The sequence below is a fragment of the Neomonachus schauinslandi genome, chromosome 10 (assembly GCF_002201575.2).
Source record: "Neomonachus schauinslandi chromosome 10, ASM220157v2, whole genome shotgun sequence".
NCBI lineage: Eukaryota > Metazoa > Chordata > Mammalia > Carnivora > Phocidae > Neomonachus > Neomonachus schauinslandi.
Window position 1 is genome coordinate 65,595,891 of NC_058412.1, and position 17,993 is coordinate 65,613,883.

The 17,993-nt window shown below is 47.1% G+C and overlaps 1 protein-coding gene across 2 annotated transcripts in view; it reads right to left on the reverse strand.

The window, feature by feature from the left end:
- SPTBN1 (spectrin beta, non-erythrocytic 1) overlaps positions 1-17,993 on the reverse strand; it is a 143,605-nt gene that overhangs the window by 108,588 nt on the left and 17,024 nt on the right. Inside the window, exon 1 of one of the 2 annotated variants that reach the window (XM_021701140.2) lies at positions 1,157-1,780. The exons of the other annotated variant lie outside the window; for it this stretch is intronic. Within the exon in view, the coding sequence (XP_021556815.1) occupies positions 1,157-1,265 (109 nt within the window). The 5' untranslated portion in view covers positions 1,266-1,780. Of the gene's footprint in view, positions 1-1,156; positions 1,781-17,993 lie in introns of those variants that run through there. 2 annotated transcript variants of the gene reach the window in all.

The following is a 17,993-nucleotide window of genomic DNA, read 5'->3' on the forward strand; positions in this document are numbered from 1 at the left end:
TCCAAAAAAGTATCATTACTGTCAACTCTTTCACAGGACAAATAAACCTGTAAATGAAATATATCCTCCCTCCCCTTCCCAATGAACACATTCTAGGATTGAGCTGCTTCCTTCCTTCCTCCTCACGGGAACCACACTGGTGGCACTGAGAAGCGTTAAAATAAGAAACACACTGTGTGAGGGCCACTTTTTCACATTAGTTAGAGCCATTCCTGGCTACTTCTGATTCCAGGGGCTTCCAAACGGAAGGAGTTCTGTTTTCAGTTATGAGACCTTTTTTCATGTACAAGGTCTGAGAAACCTCCAGCCAGGCCTGGTAGGGCAGGGACAGCCGAGGGCTGCAAGGGCCACCCCAGCGGTGGGCTGAAGGCCCATCATCCCATACACTGCTGCACACAGGACCCCGCTCTCCATAAAAATATGTGCGGTAAAATACTGGATTCATTCAATTATTTGAGACTAATACAGACGCCAAGAAACCTGTAATTGATCCAACTAATCCAACCCATAGCATTGGAATGACAATAACTGGCTTTCATTATAAATTACATAGCCTACTAAATTGATGGGAAGGCTCTTCCCAACACAATACATCAAAAGAGTTAAAATTAGGCTTCGGAATCAAAACTGTAATTTACCCAAGGCTTAGGAACAAAAAGACCACTCCCTCCTCTCCTTTGCTATTGTTCTACAGGACTGGGTGTCCAGCAGTGCACTTTACACCTTTAGGATTCCCAGAGGTTAAGAGGCTGGGGGGCTGGGAAACAGGCGACCCGGAATCAAACGCTTGCATACTAACAGGCCTATTAGCATTGATCCACTGAGCTGCAAAGATAGCTAAAAGGCCAGAAAATGTGTACTCAGTGGGTAGCAGATACCTGACAACCGAGAGCCAAAAGGATGAGAGAGAGAGAGAGAGGAAAAGGGACTCCAAATGGTGGCTTTCCTAGAGTGAGAAACTGTCTCCTTTAAGGAGTGAATGGGGTGCTCGCAGCCAACCAGAGGCTTTGGGGCCGGGCCGTGTGGCACAAATAAAATCTCGGAACCCCCATAGGCACAGCCCCAGGGTTACGTACCATATGGCACAAATAAAATCTCGGAACCCCCATAGGCACAGCCCCAGGGCAGGCCTGGCCTTTGGGAGGCGGGCGCTTACCTTGTAGTTGCTTGAATCTCCCTTCCAGCTGGTTGTAGTTGTAAGGCACCTGCCCCGTGTAAGCTGGCGACAGCGGCCCTGAGATGCTAGACGTCCTCTGCAATTCCATTATGCCCGGCGTACCGCCCTGGAGGGCTGCACGGTGGAAATCCCGCTCCGGCACCCTCCTACCCCCATCCAACACACAGCAGCTTCCGCACCGCCTGGCTCTCGGCCCCGGTGAAAAAGGCTGGACCTCAGGCAAGCCCCATTCCGGTCTGAAAGTCCAGCAGGCGGATCTGATAGGAAGTTGGCTGCAGGAGAGTCCACCTTAGCCCGGCCAGGAGTTACCACTCTGGGAATCTAATTCCTTGTTGCTTTCCTTCCTTTTGTGGCTCCCGACTAGAAGCTTGAAATAAATCACCGAGGAGGGGCGGGAGGACGAAGGGAAGGAGGTGCAAATCTTACTTTAAAAATTTTTTTAAATATGGCCAATCCTAAGCATGCCCCGGTCGCCGAGCCCAGGAGCTCGCGGGAGCAGTACACACACCTCCTCCCGGCTGCCCGCGGCGGCCGCCGGTTTGTAATTTAATCAGGAGCCACTCTCGGTGCGCTGGGCGGTGATGTCACCTGATTAGCATAACAGCATTGTAGAGGAAACGCAGGCTGTACCACGAGGAGGGGCGCGGGGGAGGCCGGCCGGCCCGCGGCCCCCCACCCACAGGCGGCCCCGGCGCGGCCCGCGCCGCCTCCACCACCCCGGAGCCGCCGACCCCCGGGGCCGGCCCAGGACGCGCCCGCCGCGGTGGTACCTTCCCAAACAAAGCTGCTGGAATTACAATCTTTTGTTGAGAGCCTCATGTAACGGAAAAGTCTCCGATTACTATCACATGAAAAGAAGGCGGCCCGGGAGGGTGAGGAGCCCCGCAGGTCCCCGGCCGGGCTGCTCAGCCACTGCTCTGCGTCTGCGGAGATAACGCGGGCACGGGGGGCCGCGCACCTGGGTGCGCGCGGCGTTCCCACTGCGCGGGCGCCAACCACGCGGCGGCGGCCCGGCCGGCCACCGTGTAAAAATGAAACAAAGTCCCTCTGGGCACTGTGCAGGGCCACAGCGAGGGGAGGTGTAAGTTCAGGGCACAGAAAAATCTCAACAGACTTCTGCGGCCCTCACGAGATGTTTAGCGGGAGGTTTGTAACACTGACCCTATAAAACGAATTCAATGCTAGATTTACTGGAGCACTGATTTGCAAGGCATTGTGGGAGAAAGGTACACAGGTAAACACCTCAAGGATCCCTGGCCTGAGGAGTTTACGAACGGATGGGGAGATAAAAGAACAGAAATTACCCTCAAATCCTACTTTGATTTGTAAAATGAAGCTCCCGAACTTTTGGGTTCTTGAAGATATTAAAACACTCCTTAATTTCTCCTACCAATCTCAACCAAAAAAAAAAAAAATCCTCTACAAAGAAAAGAACAGTGATCAAGGTGTATTTTAGGGAAATAACTGACCCTAGTTTTTTCTTCCGACCTTCTCCCAACTAACTGTGGGCAGACAACAAATCACAAATTTGGCTTTTCCACACGGAGCCCTGCAGCAATACTCACTGAAGAAGGTAATTTCGTTCCTAAGGGATTAAATCTGCTCGAAAGAGGTGGGCCTCCACTCCAGGATTACTTTAGTCCCCAGGGCACTTGTAATTCAAACAACTGCATCCTGTCCTGAGCTAGAGTTAAAACAAACCCAAAGTCTAGCTAGCTGTTCAACTGAGCAACTCCCATTCCTAACATCTACAACAGAGGCTTTTAAATACACCCAGTGTCAACCTTTAGCTTTCTAAAGCCAGGGCCAGGATTTGAAGGCATTTCTCACCATCCAGGATGTAGAGTATTTTCTAAAGCCCCTTTAACCGCCCACAGCTGCAATTCACAATGCTTACAGGAATGTGGCAAAATGTGGGGTTCCTGGAAGAAGCAATGGACTAGGATTCTCAAGACCTGAGTTTCTAGTCCTGGCCAAGGCTCTTAATCACCGATGACCTTAGAAGAAACCCTGGATTCTTTCTAAACCTCCCCTGTCAGACAGGGATAATTAATACCTACCTCTACAAGGTCAGTGAGGGAATGATGTGAAAATACCCTGACAACGATCGTTCCATTCAAAATTAGGAGTGTATTTTTCAAAATACTTCTTACATATTTTCCCCCACATATCACATCAAAGCAACAAAAAGAATGGAGAATTTTCTCAATTAAGATCTTAACAGGCCCTTCTTCACTATTAAATACAGTATATATTAATATTAAAATATACTTCACTACTAAATATAAAGTTTTCAGTCTCTAAGTGTCCAGCTGTGGGCCGAGACAATGAGACTGCAAAGTGCTTGCCAATTTACAATGCTTTATTTTTAATCTTTAAGCCACTTAGTGAATAGAGTATGAGTCACCATTCTTGGAGTCTCCCTTTCAGCTCCCTCTGGTATGGGGAAGTAGGTGAAATAAGCTTTCTGATTAGCCAGGTTACGTACTAGATGATGGGGGTAGAGGCTGGGATTAGTATAGCCACACTCAATACTAAAGAGCGACTCAGAACAAGCCAGACAGAGTGAACACATGCCAAGTATTGGAAAGAAAGGTTCTGAGGCTGGGGAAGGGTTTAATAACCCTGCAGGGGGAGGAGGTGAGAAGTGGGAATCTGTTTGCTGTGATGGGGCAGGGGAAGAAGAGGACACAAGCCTGATGACTCACCTGACCACCTCCAACTCAGCAATGGGGAGGAGGTCCAGGAAGGCCAGAGGCACTCATTCTTTTTTTTTTTTTTTTAATTATTTATTTATTTATTTGAGAGAGAGAGAGAGAGAAACAGCATGAGAGGGGATAGGGTCAGAGGGAGAGGGGCACTCATTCTTTAGTCCATTCAGTATTTACTGGATGCCAACTGTGTGCAAGGTACATTGCCCAGTGGAGGATTCAGAGATGACTGGGCGACTTCCTGGCCAAAGGAGATGGGACAAATATGCAAACAGTCCAACACCAGAGAAACAGATAGGGGCTAAAAGAGGGGAGCTACAAGAGTTCAGAGGATAAGGGAGACACAACTGCCTAGGAAGACAGGCAGAAACAACTCCAGGAGGGACTGGCATTGTGACCAAACCTTGAAACACAGGTAGACTAGCAACAGGCTGGGAAGGGGGGAAGCCTCCTCTCCTAGGGAGGGGTGGTTGGGAAGTAAAGGCACCGACTGGACTGTTCCAGGAACAGCACCAGCAAGTGCTACCCTTTGACTGGAGCATGAGGGACTGTCAGGCAGAACGGAAACCCTGAGGGAACTAAGCCTGGGAGGAAACCACTGGAGACTTTTCAGCCAAAGGAGGATGGGGTCTGGGTTGGGCTCTAGGGAAGAGTAATCTGGCAGTGGTCAGTAGAAAGGAGAGAGACTGAAAGCAGCAAGGTCACTCAAGTGGTTACTGGAGTTTTCCAGGTCAAAGGACTAGTCAGTGTGAGGCAATAGGAACAAAAAGGAACAGACTGATGCAAGAGTTAATCCATAGGACTCTGATAACCAACTGTACGCGGGTGGGAGGTTCAAAGGCTAGGGTTGCAGAAGACTCTGGGGTTTTTAGAGCTGGCTGCAGGGTGGAGGGAAGGATTGAACATTTCTTTATGGATAGGCTGAATTTGAGTTACCTGCAGACCAAGGAGCGACAGGTCCAGAAGCAGTCAAGGAGGTGGAGCAGGAGCTCAAGGCTGAGGATAGAGTCCCATGCACAGTGAGAGAGACTGTAGTGGGTTTAAACCTGGGAAGGAAGGTAAGAGGCAAATGGCTGCACACAGAGCCCTGGGGAAGGCCAGGGTCTGTGAGGAAGAAGAAAAAACAGTGGAGATACCAAAGAGCTACGGAATGACAATCCAAGAGAAGAAAGAGATACTTGAGGAGGAAAGGGGTTAGAATGACATCATGTGTTGCAAAAAGAAGGAACCAGATGTCAGAGAAGATGTGATCCAGTATGTGAATGAGGAGGTCAATGGGGGTAATAAAAGCCAAAGCGAGGCTACCGGGAATGAAAGAATGAAGAGCAAAGGGAAGAAGAGCAAGAAGGTAGAGGTGGTGAATAGAAAGGAGCAAGGGAAGGGGCTCTGGGCCACGTCCAGCTGAGCATATCCTCTGTGCACAGGTTTCAGCCCTGAATTGGCACAGGTAGGAAAAGACCAGTGGGAAAATGGCTTAAAGGTATGGGTGGGGCAGTCAGCCTTAGCCAAGAGGAGATACCCTTACCTTCAGAGGCAGGAGGGAAAGGATAGGGACATTTTAAGGAAGAAAAGAAGAAATTTAAAGGAATTTACCCAACTCTAACTTAATAAAGCAAAAGGCCACGGGTCCTACCCACAGTTTATCTGTAGTGCTCTAAGAAGAATATATTTTCTCAAGTGACTAAACCTATGAGGTAGGTATTAGGTCCATTTTGCAGACAAGGCAACTGAGATTCAGAGAGGTGCCATGCCTTGCCCCGGGCCCTACAGCTGTTGAATGGTAGAGCCACACCTGGACCCTAGACTGACCAAGGTTAGCCCTGTTTACCCCATGTATTTAGAGCATAATATCAGCTTACTAATGGTTTGCAGGATTTTCAGAAAAACCATAAAAAACTGGGTAAGTGGTATCAAGATACCTAAAACCCAAGCAAGCCTCCACAGAAACTTCTGCAACACTTAGTTGGGTCAGGAACAGGCACATTTTCGGCTAATTCACATGGAAGTTGCTACTTTAAGGGTTCTCTTATTGTGAATGGGTTTTGTTTGGTTGGGTTTTGTTCCTTTCCTCATACTTGGACCTATACACTAAGATTCTATATGATTTAGCATGTTGCATGTGAATGGAAACACTAAGCAATGAGATTAAGCCTGTATTTGTCCCAAGAGGCTTTATGAAGTCTGAGAGATTAAAAAGAAAAAGAGAGAGAGAAAGAAAAAAGACAACGCCTTCCCTGCATCACAGCAAGCTCGAAAGCATAAACTATGGCGTGTTCATTTCCTGAACATCTAAACATTAGCAAGATTGTGATGCTTCAGAGAGGACTGCCAACGTGCTAAGATGTTATAGCATGTGTACACATTCAAGGACTTGAAAAACCAACCCAAGAGCTGGGAAAGAAGTGATGGGAACAGGGGGCGCCTTGGTGGCTCAGTCAGTTAAGCGTCTGCCTTCGGCTCAGGTCATGATCCCAGGGTCCTGGGATTGAGCCCCGCATCGGGCTCCCTGCTCCGCAGGAAGCCTGCTTCTCCCTCTCCCACCACCCCCTGCTTGTGTTCCCTCTCTTGCTGTCTCTCTCTGTCAAATAAATAAATAAAATCTTAAAAAAAAAAAAAAAATTGGTGGGAACAGGGAGGGACAGAACACAACAAGGTTTCACATATAAACTGTTTTGCCAAATTCTCTGCCCTTTCCAGATCTGCCTTTCCTTCATCTGGACAACAGTTGGAGGACCACAGCCATTTTCTTCTGAGCGTTTCTTTATAGGAAACCAAAATAATATTACTAAAATAATCCTCTTCCAGTGGTGTGGCCAGATAGAGAAGCAGGCTCCAAATCATGCTGGTGCATTTATGCTCCCCAGAGGTGAAGCTTAAGGGATCTGTCTCACCTCTCCACCCACCCACCCACCCCCTTCTCCAACCAGTCTCCTGCCCACTTGAATCCTTACCTGTGGGCATTCTTTTTCTGCATCCCCTCTACTGTATAATGCCCTGAGAGCCTCCCACCCCCTAACTACCTAGTTACCACTGCCCTTTCTCCCAAAGCCTGCCTCCATATGTGTATTCTTAAAAACCCATCCCTTATTCAAAGGGAACTGCCCCACGTACCAGGAAACTCAACCAACTAACCAAGCATATCACCATGAAATCCAGTCAAAACCAGAAAACAGAATTACCTGGAAACCTTCTTCCCCTGCCCTCCCGAAAAGGACAATTTTCAACAAGTCCCATCGTCAGAACACATTCCCGACACTAGTGTTTCTGTTCACGGCTAGCTGCCTGCCACCCTTCCAGAACGTCTCCTTTCTCTCCAGTGGCACCGCACACACAGGGCCCACAGCCTGGGCAGCCCGAAGCAGTCAACAGCGCTTCCTCACGACCACGTGGCTCCTGAAGATCAGGGCCTAGACCGCTTCTCTGATTACTCCCAGAGCATCACCCACGGAGCATTTGGGTCATGGTTTAAAGGAGGAAAGGCGCTTAAAGACTGACGTGGAATCTAAGCATCTGGCTCTGCTGCTTTCTAACTCCGTGATTCCCTGAGCCTGAAAAGTTGGCACAACAACGGAACCAACTTCGTTATCACTGAGATAAATGTTTAGGGAAGAAAAATGTTGGGAAGATAGCCACACTGTCTGTGCAGCTATGATTACTCGTCTTTAAACTCCTCACAGGGAAATTTCAAAAACTAATTCTACCCCCACCTTTGGCCACCACGGTTGGCCTACTGGTTGGAGGATGTTGCCGGTTTCCTGTGGAATCACTAATCTCGGGCCAGGGACCAGAGCAGGTACCCCTCTGGATCTCTAAACAAGGGCAATTCAAATGGCAAGACCAGTCCTCCAGCTGGGAGATACTCACAAAACCCCATTCCCTTCTCTGTCACTCACCCCATTTTACACTGGGAAAGGCATATGCAAAATCATATTTTATAATAAAAATAAAGCAGTAACACCTCAGAGATAACAAGAATACAATATTCACTATGAAATGAATTACAAAGCGCCTATGTTTTTACAAAGGCCAATGTTTATTTAAGGTGGGGCTATCAGATTTGAGAGTTCAGGACTTAGAATACCTAGACAAAAATTAAAGGGAAGACTAAAGGTATTTTTCATCTACAGCAATTGCTCTCTCTGTTCCTGAGAGGATACAGATTTTTTTTTTCCTATCTCCCATACACACACATACACACACACAGCTTCTACAAATTATCTAGTTACATGGCTGCATCTGAAATACCAGGGCAAATCTAATTCCCATTTATATCTTTTTTTTCTGTTTCTTGTTCAGCGTCACAGCAGAATTAAATACAAAGTACCTGACATCTCTGCTGAGAAGGAGAAACATGGCAAATTATACTCAGTAACAAGTACCCAAGGCCCTGGGGAAGGAATGCAGTTTATTGAATCTTCTACCTGGCCAAACCTTATCCTTGCATTCTTATCGCATCTGTTATCTGCCCATGCAAAGCTTCCCTGTATGGGCAAAAGAATGCCCCAGTCCAGAGGCCCCACCTTTGGCAAACAGGTGCTGCTATGCCTGTGAACAGAACACCAGCCAGAGCCAAGACTGGGCTCCTCTGCTAGAGGCTGAGTGGTTCAAAGGAAAAGAACATCTGAGGAATGCAGCTGGGGCCAGGCCTGCTCTTGCCCAGGATGTTTGGTCCTGCTTCCCACCTCCAACATGGAGGGAAAAGGCTGACACACACAGGTGTTCACAGCCACTGGGCCAGAGTCTTACAAGGAAGCAGACGGGGCAGTGAGAAGATGCCGTTTCCTGGTGCTGCAGCTCATGGGGAAAAAACTGGAAGAGAGGAGATACAAATCTACTCTTTGTGGGGTGCCTGGGTGGCTCAGTTGGTTAAGCGACTGCCTTCGGCTCAGGTCATGATCCTGGAGTCCCGGGATCGAGTCCCACATCAGGCTCCCTGCTCAGCGGGGAGTCTGCTTCTCCCTCTCCCACTCCCCCCTCTTGTGCTCTCTCTCTCTCATTCTCTCTCTCAAATAAATAAATAAAATCTTAAAAAAAAAAAACAAAACTACTCTTTGTGAAAACAGGCCTCTGGACCCTGCCCTCAGGTCTTCATACCCATGTTACCTTTTCCAGAAGCTTACCATAGACTGGCTTTAGAAAAGAGCAGATTAAACAGTACCCCCCCCCCGGAGGGGGAAGAAGGAAGAGGGAGGGGAGGGATGCAAACCTCATCATCAAGGCACAGGCCTCATACCTCCCGGGCTCCAGGGGGTCAAGGTCAACCCGTCTACATGTGCTCAGGCCCATCTGGGAGCACAGACCACACTGGAGGGACCAGCAAAGTTATAAGAAGTGATTTCTGCACAGGCACTTTCAACCTACCTAGGAAAATAGGTCAGACCAATGGATAGACGGACAGGGACACAGACACACACACACGCACAGTAGCATGTTAACAAATGAAGAACAGTGACAGTTACAGAAAGAACCATTCCGAATGGATCAACAAGATAAAAACAGAGCAGAGTGGCGTTTCTCCCACACAAACACTGTGGCTATACTGTCTTATCTGCGATTCTCATGTGGCTCCTAGCCAAATCCCTGCCAACAAGTGCCACAGTAACATGAGAGTGTAGGTTACTGTGTTTGTTAATTATGGGTGGGGGGCGTTACTTCTTCCTCGTTGAAGCGCGGGTCCCTATTACCCAGCTGGAGGGCTATGGAACACGGGGTGCGGCCCTAGCATGTTAAAAGGTGAAATATTTTAAGGGTGCAGTCATTTCTTCCTCCTCAGCACCTGAGCTTCTGCCAATCTCTCAGTGAGATAACACAGCCTCCTTCCCACACAACTTTGCTAGGCAGCCACTCGCTGGGCACAGGCCCTGAATAATTCATGGTCAGCCTGGTCACCGAGGAGCACCAAGCCCACCAGCTGCCATTAACTGGGAGGCCAGCCCCAGACCTACTATGAAAGAATTACCGACTGTCTACTACCTCTGAGACCTTCTTTGCAGACACCAACCACTCTTCCCACTTTTCTCCTCCCCGTTCCCACCAGATCAAAGCGCAACTTTTCCTCTAAGGAAGACAGATGCTGAGTACTGATGGCAGGAGAAGAAAAGTGATGCCCTCCAACAAAAGCACAGTCAGGGTGTCACTCCCCCACTCAGGACACTGAGATGACATGGGTAAATGACCAGACACTGTGCCTGACACACACTCAATAAATGCCAGTCCTCGTCCCCTCCTCCTCCTTGTCCCTCTGTTCCAGCCAAGCTTGAGCCACATCCCACCACCGTTTTGGCCTTTCCCATTTCCACAGCTCTGCTCTGGGTGCTCCCCTCCTCTGTCAGAGGTCTCTCCACCCTTTAAGCCAAGGCCAAGGCAAGGCGTCCCTCCTCCAGGAAGAGTTCCCAGATTATCCCAGCTGACATGACTGCTCCTTCTCAGAAACCTTATACCTGCACCATCAGCGCCCCCCTGCCTGGCACCTCCTGTGCCCTGCCCTAGAGTATTGCTTTTCTTGTGCACCAGTCTTATCAGCCTCATTAAAATAATGGAAAGTGCACCAGTTACGGACTTGAGAGAAGTGGAAAATGGGACTCCAGTCTCAGCTTTTGTCACTAACCAGCTTTGTGACCCTGAGCCAGTCCCCTGGCTTCTCTGATTTTCTCCCTAAAAACCAGGGGATCTGAAATCCAAGAAAAGCTCTAAGGTCCTCTGGATATGAGGCTCTTAGAAATACATCACAACCTGTTTTCGGGCAGCTGCAAGTCTCGGAAAACCTTCACTCTGCATCCCTCAGCCCAGTATCCTCTACGAAGCAGCTGTTCAAAAACGCCTCAGCCGTTTCAGAAGCCTGAACACTGAACAGAAGCCTGAACAGAGCAAAGGCTCTGTGAAGGAGATGGCACCATTCAGAGAACTGCAGGGCCTACTCCACCTTCCGCAACACCCCTGGGTCTATGTGTTAATCCTTCACGAAAAGAAGTTGAGAGCTCCAACTCCTCAGGGGAGACAAAGAAGGTCCCTTCCAAAATTTACCCACCTAAGCCAACCATTTCATTTATAGATGAGAGGCATGACCAGAGATACAGAGTAAGTTACCGCAGGCCACAAAGTAGAAAGCAGGCCTTCTGAATTCCTGCTGCCTTTCATTTCTAGGTCAAACCAGGAGCTGAGGACAGAAGGGGTGGCAGGCATTTCTCAGAGCTCTCTGTCAGGAAGGTGGGCCCAGGGCTCAAAATCAGGAAAAGCCCATCTTCATCCCCTCCCCCATTTCATCTTCCAGCTTCCAACACCAAGGTGGGGCCAACAGGTTCCTACTAAGTGGCAGATGACACTTATTTTCCATGTTCTCTGATGTCCAGCATGTCCCAGCACAGAAAGAATGAAGGTGCAGACCCTGGTACTGACGATCCTATCTCACAGACCAACACAGAATCAAATACACTGTCAGCCCCAGGAAACTCAGTTTTCTGCGCTGGACTTTTCTTTATAATTCTTAGGATGTTCTGAGGGAAGTTTACTTAGGAGGCTTTTTTTTTTTAAAAAAAAACATCTGACAGGGCGCCTGGGTGGCTCAGTCGTTAAGCGTCTGCCTTCGGCTCAGGTCATGATCCCAGGGTCCTGGGATCGAGTCCCACGTCGGGCTCCCTGCCCGGCAGGAGGCCTGTTTCTCGATCTCCCACTCCCCCTGCTTGTGTTCCTGCTCTCTCTGTCTCTGTCAAATAAATAAATAAAATCTTTAAAAAAAAAAAAAATCTGACAAATGGATTCATTGATTATAACTAGAATTTTATTTATTTATTTATTTATTTATTTTTTAAAGATTTTATTTATTTGACAGAGAGAGACACAGCGAGAGAGGGAACACAAGCAGGGGGAGTGGGAGAGGGAGAAGCAGGCTTCCCGCCGAGCAGGGAGCCTGATGTGGGACTCGATCCCAGTACCCTGGGATCATGACCTGAGCCGAAGGCAGACACTTAATGACTGAGCCACCCAGGCACCCTAACTAGAATTTTAATGACAGGTAAGGAGTGAAGTGAGCTAAGAGAGAGACTAAGCTCTTTTCTGAAACCTTACATGTTCATCTACAACCACCTCTCCATGCGCCTTTTACTACCATTTCTATCACCCTCTTAATTACCATCTAACCAGGAAAAAACACAAATTGTGACCACGATGGTGCCTTTCTCCACTACATCTTATTTTTATAACATAATAAACGCTTCAGTAAGGAATGTGGAGAAACTGGAATGCTTGTGCCCTGCTGGTGGGAATGTAAAATGGTGCAGCTGCTGTGGAAAACGGTATGGAGGCTCCTCAGAAACTTAAAAATAGAAATACATATGATGCAGCAATCCCACTTCTGGGTATATATCCCTTCCCCCCCCAAACCTGAAAGCAGGATCTCAAGGAGATATTTGCACACCCATGTTCACTGCAGCATTTTTCACAAGAGCGGAGGGGTGGACAACTCAGATGTCCACTGATGGATGAATGGATAAAGAAAATGTGGCATAAACACACAACAGAATATTACTCAGACTTAAAAAAGAAGGCCATCCTGTCCCAGGCCACAACATGGATGAACCTGGAGGATGTCATGCTAAGTCATTATGAGGACATCATGAAGTAAGCAGCCACAGAAAGACAAGTACTGTATGATTCCACTTACATGCGGCATCGAGAGTAGTCAAACTCAAGGAAACAGAAGGCAGAATGGAGGCTGCCAGGAGCTGAGGAGAGGGGGCCATGGGGGGTGGTTCAGTGAGTACAGAGTTTCAGTTTTCCAAGATGAAGAAGTTCTAGAGATCTGCTACCTAACATTGTAAATACAGTTAACACTACTGAACTGTACACTTAAAAATGGTTAAGATGGTAAATTTTATGTGTTCTTTACAATTAAAAATAATTTTTAAAGAAACCATTTTACTGAAGAGTCAGGGGGAATGCAATACCGGGCATGGGGGCAAGCAGCAGGTCTAAAAGCTATGCGGTCTGTGTGTGTGACTCCGAAGCTCAAACGTTCTCAGAGGCTATCGACCAACACACTGATCCCTCCAAGCCCACTCTTCAACCCTTAAGAAAAAAAAATCTTTATGGGAATCATGACAACTCTCATTTTTATGTGTATTTTAAAAAAAGGCCTAAAAAATTAGTTACTGATTTCCAAACTGCATGCAAGCCTCACGTCTGTGCATAGCACTTTGGTAACCTCCATATACCATTTATTTTTTTTAAAGATTTTATTTATTTATTTGAGAGAGAGAGAATGAGAGACAGAGAGCATGAGAGGGAGGAGGGTCAGAGGGAGAAGCAGACTCCCTGCCAAGCAGGGAGCCCGATGCGGGACTCGATCCTGGGACTCCAGGATCATGACCTGAGCCGAAGGCAGTCGCTTAACCAACTGAGCCACCCAGGCGCCCCTCCATATACCATTTAGCACTAGGGTCAGCCCTCAGCATCTCCACAAGTCCAACCTCCGTGAAACTGTTCAAAAACGTTCTTTTTCCACTCAGCATTCCAGTCAGCATCTGAGATTGAGTCCCCAAAGCACAGAAGCAATCAGTTCGCAGTTTAGGAAGAGTCAGTAGCAAGACATAATACTTAAACAGGAGTGTGCATATTGACACACTTCGGGGGGGTGTGTGTGTTTATGTGCACATGGGCCCACATGTGCACAGGATCGCCTTGGTGCATATTAAATAGACCAGTTTTCCTTACTCCTAAGGTTTTATGATACACTAGCATCAACTACCCTGCAATACTTACATTTGCCCACCCAGCTAAAGAATACTGATGTCCTGTCAGTGTGGGCACATACACAGTTTTCTGTAAAGAATAATTTTAGTGTAGGGGCGCCTGGCTGGCTCAGTCGGTGGAGCATGTGACTCTTGATCTTAGGGTTGTGAATTTTTTTTTTTTTTTAAAGATTTTATTTATTTATTTGTCAGAGAGACAGAACACAAGCAGGGGGAGAGGCAGGCAGAGGGAGAAGCAGCTCCCCGCCGAGCAAGGAGCCCGATGTGGGACTCGATCCCAGGACCCTGGGATCATGACCTGAGCCGAAGGCAGCCGCTTAACCGACTGAGCCACCCAGGCATCCCTCAGGGTTGTGAATTTGAGCCCCATATTACAGGTGGAGATTACTTAATAAATAAAAGTTTAAAAAAAAGAAGAGTTTTAGTGTAATAAGGGCTCATGAAGCAACAGACCAAGGTTCTTACTGATCAAAATGTCCTTCTATTCTATTAGATGATGAAAGGGCAAACGGCAAAAATCATTACACAGGAAAGGGGTCTGTAATTTGAAGCGATTCTAATCAAAGATTTGGTAACACTCTATAAGAATCTGCATTTCTGACTCATCAAACATAAAAACGTAACAAAAACTTCACAAGCGCCTAGGACTTGAGTCTGAGTCACACAGCATTTATTTCCTGGAGAAGGACAAAGGTTGCTATCGTCCTTATGACCATGCACAGTTTGCTTCTCACAGTATACACAGAAACCACCAGGAAAAGAGGCCCAAACTCACCTTGGTAACAAGAGGATGTTAGCCTGCTAACTGCCCAGGAGCTTACACACAATCTCAGAGGCTTAAGAGACCTTGGGATCTAACCAGCCTGCCCCCTCATTCTACAAATGAGGTAACTGAGGCTGGGAGTTGGATGATTTCTCTCATGTCTCCACCAGCCAGGCCCAGCGGCGCTCAGATGTCCTGGCTGCAATAACAATACCCACAATGGCCTGCTGTCTGAAGCCACTTCCTATAAATACCATAAAAAAGCTCCACGACCCAGGGCCGCCTGGCTGACTCAGTTGGGAGCGCATGCGATTCTTGATCTTAGGGTTGTGAGTTTGAGTCCCACACAGGGTGTAGAGCTTACTTTAAATGAACATTCGAATGAAGAAACAAAATTTTTTTGAAACTCTGTGACCTAAAAAAAAGTCTTCCCAGGACACCTGGGTGGCTCAGTCAGGTAAGCGTCTGCCTTCAGCTCAGGTCATGATCCCAGGGTCCTGGGATCGAGTCACACATCAGGCTCCCTGCTCAGCAGGGAGTCTGCTTCTCCCCCTCCCTCTGCCTGCCGCTCACCCTGCTTGTGTGCTTGCTTTCTCTCTCTCTCTGACAAATAAATAAATAAAATCTTAAAAAAAAAAAGTTTTCCCTAGATAGTAGGCATGTTACATAAAGTGCCCAGCTAATATCTATCACTTGGTAGGGTCTTTGGATACCTTCACTTATTTAATTTTATCCTTCCTAAAAATGAAAAAAACTTTTTTTTTTTTCTGGTTGTGCAACCCACCAACACTCATATCTAGGATTAAGTGTGTATTTCCATATCATATAAGATAACTCATTCTGTATCTTTTTAATATACTATTTGACACAGATAAATGTTTGGCCTTATTTTTTTATAGATAGGTCACTTAGGCCTTTTTAAACTGGTCACATTTCGCTTGTGCTTGACCCAAACAAAAAGAAAAAAACTCTGTAAAATATCAGATTCTTAACTCTGCTTTCCTGTTAAGTACAGGTAATGTGTGTCCTATTGGGAAAAGTTTTAAAATAAGCTCAATCAGCACTGATGTCACAAATGAGTATTCATTACTTAAAACCAAAACACAAAAAACTATGCTCTACTTTCTGTTCCTCCAACCATTCTCATCTTCTGAGTTTACCCAAGGGGTCTCAGTCTCATGATTCTCTAATATGGAATAACTGTAGGGAGAGGTACAAGATTCTTCCCCCCATGAATTAAAGGGCATTCAGAGACCTACAAATACTTATTCAAAGGAGAGCAACTTCCAGTAGAGTTAGAAAAGGCAGGCCAAAGATAGGTATCAGAGGCTTTCAATTACCGCCCTGGACCACAAGAGCCTCTGATTTATATTAGCACTAAGGCAGGCAGGCTGGGGCAAATAACAACCCAGTTCGGAAAACCTCAGACTGAAATCTGTAAAATGGGGGCTAATGCTTCCTACTAAAGACTGTTAATATTATAGTAATACTTTTATAATCTTCTCCAAGATGAAAGTGATACACAAATTTTAAGTATTATAAATAATCCCACTGAAAATCTAGTAATATTTCTTCTTTATTATCCCCTGATACCAAGCTACAGCTGTCTCAACAAGGAGGAACATGCAGGAAAGCTAAATAACCCCCACGAAGGACCAGCCCTCTTCCAGTCAGAGCCAGCCTGTTCAAATGGGATTTTCTGTGCTAAGCATGTCTCTCTTCCTCCAAGGAACACAGGTCTCTCACTCCTATCCCGGTCTCTCTCTCTCCCTCCCATCTTAGCTATTTGCAGGGGGAGGGCGGGGTGGGGAGCAACTTCTTAACCTCCGCTCCAAGAAAAGTTTTTAAATATTTTTACTGCACTTGCCCCCTCAATCATTCTCTCAGTAAATGTTTAGAGTTGTGATCATTTTAATGAGCACGGAGTATAAACATAAAACAGGTCAATGTAAGAGAAGATGCAAATGGGAAGAACAGGTTTTATTTTTTTTTTAATTAAGAAAATGGAAGTCTTTTTCAGTGCTTTTCCGGCCCCCCGGAAGGCCTGAGGGTCACACATGCCCTCTAAAAACCACAGCGATCAGCCACAGGTCACCACTGTCTTTAGGCCACCAGAACATGTGCCCTTTGAATATTCCTGCTTTCCCACCTTGACTTCTCCTCTTCCACCTTGCATTAATATAATCTTTCTCAATATGGAATGCCTCCCTGCAGGAGGAGAGAAGAGCCCTCTCTTCAGAGGGTTTCTTTTCTTTTTTCTTTCTTTTTGGGGAGAGCAAGCCAATGCAGGAGGGGCAGAGGGTGAGAGAGAATCCCAAGCAGTCTCCACACTCAGCAGTGTGGAGCCAGTTGTTGGGTCTGATCTCACGACCCTGAGATCATAACCTGAGCTGAAATGAAGAGTCTTAGACGCTTACCTGACTGAGCCACCCAGGTGCCCCCAGAAGGTTTATTCTCATAATGAAATGTTATAATGAACACCTCACACAGATGCCTACTGTGTACAGACACAGAGCTCGGTGCCTTCCACATTATTGGAAGATCTCTCAACAATCCCACAGGGTGGACTTTACGACTCTCATCCTATAGAACTTGCTCACCACCTTATAGCTGGTAAGTGGTAGCACAGGGATTTAATCTTGGACCCCAGGCCTCTAAAGCCATTCTTCCTTTCTCAGCATCAGCCCTGAGATGGACAGTCCTGGATGGCTGAATGCAGACCCCTGCAACACTGGGCGCTCAGGCCCTAGGGGGACTGCAAACACGCATCCAGAGAGGCAGCCTGAGAGAGCCTTGGGGCCCATACAGTTTCCAAATGCTGGAGAGACTGCAGACTAATATGAGCTCCGGAAAACATAATATAATCCTGAAAACTGGAGGCCACGTGATAGAGGGAAAAAAAACCCAAAACCCAACAGTGGCCTGCTTTGCAGATTCATGACCAATATACCCACCACAACCCTCACCTACCCCAAGCATCTGGCAACCAAAAGGAAAACCTGGCATGAGGCTTTTATTTACATAACCAAAACCAAACTGATGCTCCTCCCTCCTCTTGTTCCCAGGCTCCACAGCCCACTGGAGAGCAAGTTCTCAGGATTCCATCTCAACAGTTAATGTCCTTGCTCTCTCAAGCCCTTTGCCATTGCCACAGTTTCAGGGCCTCTTCCTGTCTCTTCCCTGGACAAACATGTCTCCTAAGAGGGCTCCCCCCTGACACAGAAGTCCAGTGCTGTCAGCGGTTCTCAGGTTAAGTCACCAGGGGCTTCAGGACCCCTGGGGGTAGAAATCTAGGGGAGACCGCTCGGTTTCATTCAGGTTGGCTCCAAATTTGCCATTTAACATAGTGAGGTAAGAAATTAAATTCCATTTGAAAATACAAATTCTCCTGAGCTAAATGTTGAAAACCAGTGGCCGAAAGGATAAAAGCTGAACTCCTCGGCATGGCATTCAAGGCCCTCCTTATCTGCATGTTGAGTTTTACCTCGAGCTCCTTCTGCACTTCTGCACGTGGTTCCCTGACAGAGCCAGGCACCATCATGCTATTCATGGCACCATTTGCTCAGCCTAAGACTCCCTTCCATCTACTGACACTG